At 38.9% G+C, this 12,630-nt stretch overlaps 1 protein-coding gene across 5 annotated transcripts in view; it reads right to left on the bottom strand.

Moving 5' to 3' along the window:
• The window catches only part of LOC139143695 (neuronal acetylcholine receptor subunit alpha-10-like), a 58,272-nt gene that overhangs the window by 18,564 nt on the left and 27,078 nt on the right, over window positions 1-12,630 (bottom strand). For 3 of the 5 annotated variants that reach the window (XM_070714214.1, XM_070714213.1, XM_070714212.1), the window contains 3 exons: window positions 5,246-5,350; window positions 3,505-3,644; window positions 1,313-1,357 (listed from right to left, as the gene is read on the bottom strand). In XM_070714214.1, coding sequence (XP_070570315.1) covers window positions 1,313-1,357; window positions 3,505-3,644; window positions 5,246-5,350 — 290 coding nt within the window. The remainder of the gene's footprint in view (window positions 1-1,312; window positions 1,358-3,504; window positions 3,645-5,245; window positions 5,351-12,630) is intronic. The other 2 variants (XM_070714215.1, XM_070714216.1) reach the window with 1 other exon arrangement.

The raw sequence follows: 12,630 nt of genomic DNA, 5'->3' as shown, positions 1-12,630 counted from the left end.
CGCTTCTAAATGGCTGTTTTCCTTTGGAAGCAACCAGCACCTGCTTACTTACATCGCGACAGTGTGGGCGGTTTTGTTTTCTCTCGAACGGCTTGAATTTCAAACAGGAACTTCACTGGTTACCTTGCATGCAGCTGTGTTACTAAAATGAAGAAAAATATCTAAAATATTCGAATATAAAGACAATATGGTTACATACAACTGTTACAAATATTTAAAGCCACCTCTAGACATGTTCATTTTTCGCAACTTATTTCTCAAAGTACCACTTTTACAACGAGGTATATGAAATTCTTTTTTGTACATTAATTCATTTGTTTTTGTTGTCAGCATATGATTATTCTTACGTTCAGAATATTCAAGGAAGCTACCGACCACCTCCTTCTTTGCTCTTCATATCCATCCATTAAGGTAGAGTGCGCATCATAGACAGGTATTGGGACACTCAGCTATTGGTCTAGGCCTACTACTTGATTGTGGGGGTCATTTTGAAGCTCATTAAGTAAATAATGTTTTCATCGGTTTATTTTTGTGAAAATAGAAAACAGAAAATGTAATTATCCCATTGGGTGAACACAGAGTTGGCGGCCTTTTGAATTTCAATTGTCGGTAAACATCGGTATTCACTAATTTGTTTCTCTAATTCTACTCTGTGACCTCTGATGTTTTTCTTGATTTCGAACGGGAACCATTTAAGGCATCTTAAAAGTTTACTGAAAGTTTGAACAGACTAAGTCTTTCAATTTCAAGGCGCGTACTGCCTTAAAGGTATACAGTCACCTGTAATCTACATATGCCCACATATGGTCAAAGGGGCGTGCCTTGGTATTCAAAATACCCATGTGAGAGCGCTGTTTTTCAAAAGCGGCCACCCGCTTAAAATCTGTGATTGGTTAGATTTTCTCTTTCCATGGTAACTGTGGCAAAATTGGAACAGGTGACAGTATACCTTGAACATCCATAAATCCACACTGTGCTCGCTACTCTACTGCATGCAAGAACACATGTCCAGCCATCGAATTTTTTCATTCATTTACAGATGCCACCCTTCCACCAATAGGGACATGCACGCTGCCATCAAAAGATCTATTTTTCTATATTTATTCTAATTTTTATTTTAAAGGTTTGTGACCAGATGAATATCTATTCTGACAGCATAGAAATCTATTAACCCATTCTCTTTAAAAGGTCAATACAAAGGCTTTATACACAGGGACACTTACAAGACAGGCATGTGCAGACAGTCACAGAAACAAAGATACAGACACACATAGAGACACAAAGACACAAGGAAAGGACATAATTTACTTACCAATGTAACCCAGGCATTTATTTTTATCCTTTGCATTCTTTCATCCTGCAAATACGAAAAGCATGGTTTAACTAACATGAACGTACCAGAAAGAAATTGCCAGACATCCATGTTATTCGAAATATGTCTTGTCAGAAGACCCCTGTTCATCGTTCGACAAAAATTGAATACACTCACACAGCACCGCTCCTTGGGAATTCAACGCTATGACAAAACTTCTAGAAATGACGAGAATGTAAAACACGTTTGAAAGATCTTTTCGTTTATTGCAGTGTGCGATTTTATAAATATTCGTAAAACTGGGGGAAAAATGATGATGATGATTATGATGGGGGCGGTGTTGATGACAATGATGACGATAATTATAGTAATAATGTTATACATATTGTTTTATCAAATTGAAATTGAGTATTTTCACACGTTTCCCACGACTTGAATCTTAAAACACGTTTGATATTAGAATTTTAAAGTTAAGTGTTATCTCAGAGGTAAGATAAGATGGATGTACAGATATTTTAACAACACATTGACCTGTAGGTTTGTTGATTTTACATCCTATAGACGCGGGTGATGGTTATTTCGTTGAACGTGTTGGACAAAACAAACAGTACGATTAAAACCCGATAACCGTCGAATGATTGTCTTTAGGTCACGAGAGGAAACAGAATAAAAAATAAACTAGAATTTTTAACCCTGTGAAATTCTGTAAAATAGCAGGCGTCAAGAAAAGGCGGGAAATAGAGCCATTCTGGCCATGCGTGAATTGTTCGTATATTTTTTACCCAAAAGAACTATACACAAACATGACTTGACTTGAATACACATTTATCATTAGCGAATGGTTTTTGGAAGTCTTTGATATTTAAATGACATCTAAAGGCCAACAATGGCACTCACATACACTGTCATTTATCAAAATTTCAGCCCCGAGGGAGACAGCTCATGATTTGACACGTTCTCACGAGATATCAGATTTACACAGACAACCGACGACTTGGACGCGGTTAGTCTTTCAGCAAACAGGGTTACGAGAAAGTACTCGGCCCTTTGACCCGCAATACTAAGTACCCTGAAGCCATTCCTTCCGCTTTGGTGACATTTAGAAACGTCTAGATTTCAGTGTTTTTTTTTCCAAAAAGGTATCTCACTCGCTGACAAACTATAGTACACACAGCACTCGTATTGTCTGTTCTTTAAGCTCAACGACGCTTTTGGTCATGTATAGGTATATTTAGCGCAAGAACGTGCTGGTATTACCCACAAAAAATGACATATTTAGAATTATTTTCGGGATTCTTTCAGTCACACACAACAGAAATATTGAACCCAGTGTTGTCTGCAGAGCTGCCATGAAAGAAGAAAGTGAAACCTGTTTTTTCTCTTTCCAGGTCACAGCGTCACCCATTAACAGGTTTCCGCTATCTCAGGAACTGTAAAGCAGCGTATGTCATTTGCACCCGGTAAAATGTTCTCGGAGAGAATGTGGTGCTACCTTTGTATTTACACGGCGTATGCAGCGTATACAACCGGCGGCGTGTAATATTTTTATCCGCCACATTCTAAATAGAAGTACCGATCAATCTCGTGTCGCGAAGTGTCGATGCTCTGTCAGTTTACTAGTGCATCGGTGATAGGACCATTTTTATCCCATCACAACTCGTCCGCCTTAGTGCACGATGACCGAATAATACAATTGAGTTCTGCTAATAATAGTATGCCATTAACATTTTGTGTTTTACGCGAAAGGCGTCGTTGTCGACGTTTTTGGATCACTTTTCACGCTTTGGATCGTCCGTTCCGAGTAAGTGTCGACTTTCGATCTTCTCACGGGTTGGTCGGAAATAAGAGCAACAATTTCGGGAGCCAACATTTTAATTGTCAAAACTTTTCAACAGATCTGCTGTTTTTGCTGTAAAAAAATCACCGGTTTGATAGATGGAAAGAGTGTTGCATTTTGGGAAAAAGTATTTTGAACAAAACACCAAACCCTCGAACGCGATTAATAATTGCATGAACAGCCCCCCCAAAAACCACCCAAAACATGATAGTCCATCCCTCTTTAGTAACTGACCGCCATATGAATGTGCGGAATAAATACCAGTGGCATGACCAATTTTACGGTAGGGAGTATTCCATTTGCCCTCAGGCGTTTAGTGAAAAAATTGAAATATTACCCAATAAAACAAGCTTACCATATCGAGGACCTGTGAAACATAAAACTGCATGTTTAGGTAAGTCACGCCTTTTGGGTCGTACACTGGCCTCACGATCGGATTGTAGTCTTGGAATAAGTCTTGCAACAGTCGGTATCTTCCAGGATCGCCCCGACCATCTTAGCGAAAGAGATAATAGTGAATAAATTAACTGCCAAATTTTAATTTTATCCATAAAATATAGGCGTCTACTGTGTACAAAACTATCATTTCCAAAAGGTCTTTGTGTTCAAAATTCACAAAATCCATATTATTTTGGTCATTTAGGTCACTGTAAACTTAACACGTCTCTACTCTTGTTCGTGTCAAAGGTCACCCATCTAAACAAAAGTGCAAGTACTCTATATCACCTGGACCATTTGCGTCATAACGGATCTTATTGTGGATTCAATTGTGCTATAAACACACAGTCATAAAGCTATCGATCGTTTAAGCTCATTTAGCACGCTTCCAGGGAGATACCTCGCCGTCTCGTTCGCTTAAACAATTTAGTCGTCGTCACATGTAACACCTGTAGTGAATGCTAACGGTGCCAAGGTCAAATTCTGCTCAGTTAAGAGACCATAAAGGTCGGGAAGGACGAGTGATGTGGCCGTCGAGCGCATCTCAAACTATATACATAGTGCAGTACAGCCAGAGGGGACAGAGACTGAGTACGGTTGTTTTACGAGCAAGCTTTCGTTACACTACACAACAAATGAGCCGCATTAGCTGCTAATATACGGACAGAATAATATATAGGGGGATTTTGATGCGTAACGGGCAAAGCTGTGATAGTTGTAGGGTATAGGGTATGGTCCGCTCCGACAGAAAACGTCTGTTGCTATGCCTTGCGTGATTTATGACACTTTTTTACTGAGAATAATTTTGCCTATCGGCTACTCTTTTTGAATGGTTAGACTCACTTTTACCTCAGAAAGAAATAGCCTTAGAGTTCTAAGGAGTAGAATGCAGACAATGAGAGTGCAAATGTATTTTCCTATGTATGCTACGTTTAACACAAGGGGAAGGTACATGCATGAACACAGAACAGTTGCTATTCCCAGTGAGCTGAAAATGTCTGCTGTTTCCGTCCCGGTAGTTCCATACCGAGCGCCATTCGGATTGCAATATAGCTTGCTTTCCATGCAAAAAACTAGTGGACTATAATAGAAAGAAGCTATTTCTAACTGGGGATTAATAATTAACCCACTTCCCACCTAGAGTTGGTTAGGGCGTGGGCGCAACCTTCACTACAGAAATGGAATTGAACTGGATAACACGAAAAATGATAATAGACGACAGGTCACTTTGGAGATACTATTTACTAGGAAAAAGCTTTGATGACTTGAACAAAAGATGTGAAATCGCTGAAGCCTTGTGAACATCAAGCAAAAAATTGAACCAAAGTACGCCCATGCTGTTCAAGCCTTCTCAATCGCCCAGCTGGCGGCTAATTGGCATTTTAGATAAAGCAGTAAAACATACATACAGAATGGACAACTACCTTAATACTAAGAGCATACAATATAAAAATGATACTTGTGATTGATATATCGGTGATAATCGTTACCATGACGCCAAGAAGCATGAGATAATCATTAACAGGTAAAGAGAAGGTTTTAGCAGTGCGTTTAGTGATTTCAGTGGAAAAGAAGGACGGTAGGTATTGAACTTGAAAGGCATAATACAAAAGCAAAGGAATGAAATTGAGTGTTAAGTTTACTAACAGACTAGCTACCTTTCAAGAGCCTCGAAGTTTGATATTGTTTGTTTAGCTTGGACTTTTTTAATAGCCAGTCGTGTTCGTAACTGCTGCGTCCAGTACGCTGCTCCGGTCGTACCTCTGTGTTGTACGGAACGTGTCAGGTGACAGTCACAGTAAGGAAAGAGAATATACATGATGGGGGTTAGTAACATTGAGTTAGGCAACAGAAATGTGTATTTCTTTTGTGTGTAGAGATAAGAAGCCCTCAAATCACACCGGCCCTGCGTCACGGTCAGTATACGAATTGAAGGCAACAAAAGGTGCATTTGCCATGGTTTGTGTTACGAGATGTGAAGCCTCAAATCGCGACAGCATTGCGTCAGTACAAGCATCGATGGGCTATAGAAGTAACACTTAGCGACTCTCGCCGTCACACCGTCTCGTCGAGTAGACTGTCAGACACGAATGACGTATAGATATGCATTTGATGATTCACTCACTCCAAGCAAGACTGAACAACTGAGCGACATAGCAATCCCCGAGCACAGAACGATTGTAAAGTATAACTCGCATCTGTCGAATGTATTTGCAGTAATACTTGTAAATGGGTGAATGGTTTAGTGAACGTGAAAACCCAATGAAAGAGTACGTAAGCACTGATGATCGCTAATGATCACATTTACGAAATGACAAATCTAACACAGGAGAAAAAATTCTGTAATTGTAAAACAGTATATTCTATTATCTTGTTATATATATATATATATATATATATATATATATATATATATATATATATATATATATAATATATAATATAATATATATATTATAAATATATATTATATATTTATGTGTCTGTGTGTCTGTGTGTGTATGTGGGGTGTTTGTGTGTAGTTAAGTAAATGGATCAGTATACGTTAACCATTTACACACACTTATATTCTCTCCATATAAGCATATATTTGTATATTGAATGTGAAAGCGTGCGTGGTCGGCTGTGCTATTTAATTTGAATGAAATATTCACTTGTGCGAACTTAAAGGCATCCAGCCCTGTAAATCATTTCGAGTGGATGCCCATATGGCGTTCCCTTCGATTGTCTTCATTTAGCTTCATGCAAATTGAGCATAATATAGCATTTGAATGCAGTAGCCCGTCATAATGGCCAATGACGCAACAGGAGCCGTACTAAAGGGAAAAACAGTAAACATGCTCCAAAATTTCCCAACACCTGTCGTGTTGTTAATTTAGGCACACATAGGAAATAAAGTTGCAAAACAATCTCGAGCAAGAATATGAATGGGTAGGTAATAGATAGATAGATAGATAGATAGATAGATAGATAGATAGATAGATAGATAGATAGATAGATAGATAGATAGATAGACAGACAGACAGACAGACAGACAGACAGACAGACAGACAGACAGACAGACAGGTAGGTAGGTAGGTAGGTAGGTAGATAGATAGACAGACAGACAGACACAGACAGACAGATAGACAGACAGACAGACAGACAGACAGACAGATAGATAGATAGACAGACAGATAGATAGATAGATAGATAGATAGATAGATAGATAGATAGATAGATAGATAGATAGATAGATAGATAGATAGATAGATAGATAGATAGATAGATAGATAGATAGATAGGCAGACAGGCAGACAGACAGACAGATAGATTGACAATGTGAAATGATTTCAAGCCTTAGCACAACTTGTTTTCTAGTATGAAATAGGCCACACTGACACGATGCCTCTCGTATGCTAATTTTTGTGTGACTGACACTCCATGAACCATGTTTGACGTATCCAAAAACTTAAAAGTATTGAATAAACGCAGCTATATTCGAAGTATCACGATTCAATTTATTCGCGGAATGAACAAAAGCGAGATTGTTCAGTACTTGAACAGGTGACCTCAAAAGGAGACATTACACGTTTGAGAATTGAAGGTCAGTTCCAATACTGGCATGGCAAATGCAGAGTCTTCAGTGATTTCATCTCTCTTCGCCATACAATTCGCTTGTGTTCCACTGTAATGAATGTTAATCATGCTCCATTCCGATATCTATGAAACACAGCAACAGCTCTCCGAAAAGTGTTGACGAAATGTGTTTCTTATGTTTTTTTCTTTAAAGCTTGATTTTGATCGACATCCCTTGAAATCGCTTTCGTGGCCTTATCGATTTTAACAGCAAAATACTTTGATTTGATTTTAATCATTCGCAAATAAATGCTCAGTCACAAAACCGTCCACATTACATCGGGCACATGCACATCTAGGTTCCATTTGTCCTTGTTCTAAAAATAAAAAACCTCAGTTTGACGATATGTGATCCTAGTTATGCCTTGTTATGATATGTTTATATAGGTGACCTTCACTTTGGCAGATGTCCCTTGCAATGACAAATTCAGACCGTGGTGAAATTAGAAATCATAATTTCAAATGTCAAAATTTCGTGAACATTATAAAATACCCTATGCGTAAACAACTACAATTTGAGTTGGTAATTTGCAGAAGGACAGTATAAGGACAATTTTCGCTGAATTCAATTCAATTCAAGCAGAAAAAAAAACAAACAAACATAAAAACTGAGCAGAGAGTTGCTAAGTTTTCTTCGATTTATGCCGCATCACTAAATCACACCATAACGAGATTATGCATAAATGTGTTTTTGTTTTCGTCGTGTTGTCGTTGTCTATATATAGCTGTCTGAACAGAGTGATCACATTTCAGCATTGTGTATTAGCTTCATTCACGATTTGACAGACATCGTTGACCCCAAGAGTGCTTAGGGCACCCGCTCTTCTGATGCGAGTGTTCACAAAGGCCAACCTTTCCAAGAATTATGATAGATACCCGCACCGTGTCTTATCGGGATCACAGTTACCTGTCCAGTACGCAGTATCTTTGAAGAACGACAAGTTTCATCGTCGCCAATTCTGTCTTGGTTCCCCAAATAATACTGAATTTTATACAAATTGTATTGGACACAACATTTCATTTCATGATGTGCTGGTAAATGCTGTACGATCTATTTTGTACGATGTTCTTTCTCAAAGCATTCACCTCCAACTAAATATCGACTAAGGTGGAAAACTTTTTTGGAGGGGGTGGGGGACAACATATTTTATAGAACTGAAAAATAAACAAAGAGACAATAGGTCATTAGGTCGACGTATAGATCAGTTTCGTCTATGTTACGAAAGGACCTCTGACCCTCAGCCCCTTGCGCATGAATTCATGCATAAAATGAGTTGTATATGTGCTGGTATAATTGAAAGTGTGCGTATATAGCATGTGTTTGTTGTTTGGGTAACTCAGGACACTAGGGTAACGTGGTATTTTTGGAAGTCATCAGCCACCTCTTCCAACAGTTTTCTGTTTTAATAAAATGCGACATTGCTGACGAGGGAATCAACAAAACGAAATAACGGGGAAATACAGAATTTATATGCATACATTTTCTGTGAATCGTCCATTACGGTGAACTTGATGTGAATTTATACTCTGAGTCTCAAGTATTAATCACCTATTTGTCCTTGTTTCTTAATTTTACATATCATGGTTGGTATAAAGGTTCCATTATGACATTAAGTCATAAATGCAAATTGCAATGACTTGCTATGGCCTGGAATTACTGTGAAACGTCGTCACATAACAAAATGTGTGTCTAATCAAGCCGTATGGTCACGTTTGGCTGTTGAATGTGATTTTATTTAAACCAAACTTTCAATTGTCAACGATGTTGACGCTCTGCCTATAAATTTGCATTCCGAGGAAAGACACAGTCGGCGACTCTGCGAAATGGTGAAAAATTAAAACTGTGAGTGCTGCCTGGTTTCTGAGCACCACAACCTAACTAGTAGTCTTTGAATACTCCGACTAAGCAGGAAAGCGACGTAGTATGCTTCTTTTCCCGTCAGTCTGTCTGTCTTATTTTCTGTCTGATTCTGTCTGTCTGTCTGTCTGTCTGTCTGTCTGTCTGTCTGTATGTATGTATGTATGTATGTATGTATGTATGTCTGTCTGTCTGTCTGTACGTATGTACGTACGTACGTACGTACGTACGTACGTACGTACGTACGTACGTATGTATGTATGTATGTATGTATGTATGTATGTATGTATGTATGTATGTATGTATGTATGTATGTATGTATGTATGCATGCATGCATGTATTTGTCTATCCATTATGTATAGATTAATAGGGAATCGATGCACAAGCATACTTGCTATGGATATGTATACGTTGAAAGCAGTGGATAAGCCCCGACGTTAAGGCTGATTCGATCTTGAAGTTTCTTTACAACCCCGGCGTCCGCGTCGTATTCAACAAATTCTGACAAGCATGCACCCTTCACGGTACGCTGGATCGAACTAACTGTATCGTGTGAAGACCTGCCGCGTGGCCTAACGTCGGCCTCTTATTCGATGCACGACTTTGGTTGGAATGGACAAGATTAATCCTTCTTCCATATTTCCACTTCCGTTCTACCACATCTGCGTGTAATTGATTCCTTCCCCGAATGAACCATATCCCCTCACACATTCATGAGCCCATCTATATGAAATGCCAGTGATTATACATATCTGTCATGCCTGATGTTCACCGGCATTTAACACGTAACACTGTTTGTTCAATGTGATTAATAGTGGGATTCGTATTTTCTGCATGATTGGGACGGTTCGGCCATGGGTTGTTTACTTCACCTCAATGGAGTTGATACCGCGAACATTGAATGGTGTCACCACTTGACTCACATTCTCACGGACAACTCGTCTCATCTACTCTTCATATGTACACGTCGTTTTAAATTGGCATTGTAACGATAGAAAATTTACTCTTTTGTGACCAGAATTTCACATTGTCTAAATAAGCAAAGACCCTTTAGTCCCTGTTGCTTAACAGGATAATGGTAATGTCATCTTAACGGGGCTTGTGCCTATTGGATGATTGATTGATCAATATTTTGAAAAGATGAGAACCTTCGGCGGTATACAATAGAAACCTTTCAATAGATGTTATGAACAAAATGGAGTTTGAATCGATAAAATTGTTATTAAAAGTTAGATTAACAATTCAAACAGTACGAATTTTGCACAAATTATTATGAAGGAACCGATTTGTACGAATCAACCCATCATAAACGCGATATAGAGTCAGGCAATTCTTTCATTCAAACAGAGTATTTCCGGAATTCCTTTCTGTGTATCCGGCACAATAGCAACGGGATAAAATGAAGAACAAACACTTCCCTTCTGGGGAACGTTTTCTAAAATAATATCTTTTAGGGGGCCATCTTGACTATTGACTCACCCGTTTTTACTGACACGCATATCAGTGATGCTACCACGATCCATTTGATCGTCAATCCACTCATTTTAGAAAGAGGTCAAAATCATAGACATGATAAGCAGGAAGGATGTTTTCTAATTACCATAATAGCTCAAAGTTGTCAACTTGATTCAGGCGCCAGTTGTCTTCACGATCAAGTTCTATCGATTTTTTGAGTCTCCCAACAGCTCGTTTGCGTCAAACAAATTTAGATACACGAACTCGATTTGCATGCGTAAACTGAAAACAGTGAGTTCCGGACGGTCCTAAAAGTCTTGTGTTAACGTTTGCGAAGTACTCGTTTTGCGTATAGTATTTTTCCAACCTTGTCGATCAACGTGTCCTCACGTCCTTCAGTGCACTATTAGAAAACGACTCATGACGTCACCAAAGTCGTCAATCGACCCTTGACCCGTCTAACCTGTCTTATAGCACGTAACCAATCCCCGACTTTGTCACTTCGATAGATTGCAAGCTTGCCCCATCAAACGGGCGACTTCAAGCAGGTCCAGAATGCAAGGCTGAAAAAACCCTCGTTAGAAACTTCCTTGGCTTTAATCCCATTTCCTGGATTCGTCGGTTTTAATATTTTACAGCCGATGTCAAGGAACGAATCTCTGACTTTCCGAAGGATTTATCCCGATCGATTTACGTCTCAAGAGGACTGTGCTAAATGAATCACTTCCGTTTTGCGGAAAAAAAATCAATTTTTGTCCGAGGGGTTCGAACATAATCTCTCCAGTCATGAACAGTCACTTTGAAGCCTTCACAACAAGATACCCGCATATTTTTGAACCGAAAATTGCAACCTTTAAAGAAAGCAATTTTTATTAAGTTACTCAAATGCAATAAATGCGTATGTACCATTTTTGTTCGTTTTGTACGTTTTTGATGGTTTTGTGTGGAATTATAGCAGTGGTCGATTTGAATTCAAACGTTGTGACGGGGTTTCGTCTCGTCAAGCTCGAGGACACGGTACATCCAAGATAAGACCTATTCCCAAGAACTGCGAGGAATAGAAAGCAGGTATCCGTCTGTGAACCGTTCTAAAACCGTCTTGTACTATTCCTATAGGTACATATACGCATGCGTATTTTCAATTTGTACGTTCATTGTTCAGACTCCACTGTGAATTATCATGATAATGTACACAGGCCGGGGTGGGAGAGGTAGCGAGATGAAATCTACAAACCCGTCAATCAGGAATCTCGTCTATTAGCATGCTGTCGATATCAAAGTGTTTTTTGTCGGTCCAAGCACTGTCCACCCCCTCCGCGGTTCAAACTTTTACTTTTTTTAATGATTGACTTGTTTTCATCTGATTGTAGTACTTGTGGAATGCTAATATATGTTTTTTAAAGTAATTTTCCTGACCAGCTGTCAACGCCTTTTGTAGTTTGAGGTAAGGGCCATGGCCAAGAGAAGCGGCAATTAATCGCATTTAAATTTGTAATTTTGTCCTTCAACCTTTCAACATGTGCACTGGTACAGCCATTAAAATGTATCAAACAGCCTCTTTCCCACACAAATAGCCCCATCGCCTATGTTGAGAGCGTTTGTTGAGGCTGCAGCGCGATGTACAGAATTAAATTTCTCGCCGCCTACAGGAACGTTATTCGATTATATCGATAGAATTCATTTCCTTCCGTTGCGCACACATTTGGTTCGAAACGACCGCTGGAATATTCTGTACGGTACATGTGAAAAATGCGTTCCACTTTCACTGCAAGGAAACATGTGAGTGTGCGAATATTGTGCACAATGGATAAAGGTTTGTTTTCATTTTTTTTAAATTCATTGGGTCGTGCAGCTTCTTGGCTACTCTTCGTGGCATACACCCTCGGTTATCTATTAGCCACGTCACATACGTATTAAAGAACCATTAGCTGTAACTTTGGTCATGTTTTTTGTTTTTTTTTCCTTCTGTGTATCATCTGCAGTTTCTGGTTTGAATCCCTGAACCATGGAGACATTCCTGATATTTAACTCATAAATATACCCTATATGAGTATAATCTGCATTGTAATTGTTTAAATTTTGTATTCAGGTCCGGACTAGAATATATTTAT

The sequence above is a fragment of the Ptychodera flava genome, chromosome 11, assembly GCF_041260155.1.
Source record: "Ptychodera flava strain L36383 chromosome 11, AS_Pfla_20210202, whole genome shotgun sequence".
In the NCBI taxonomy this organism is placed as follows: domain Eukaryota; kingdom Metazoa; phylum Hemichordata; class Enteropneusta; family Ptychoderidae; genus Ptychodera; species Ptychodera flava.
This window is presented reverse-complemented; position numbering and strand designations above follow the sequence as displayed.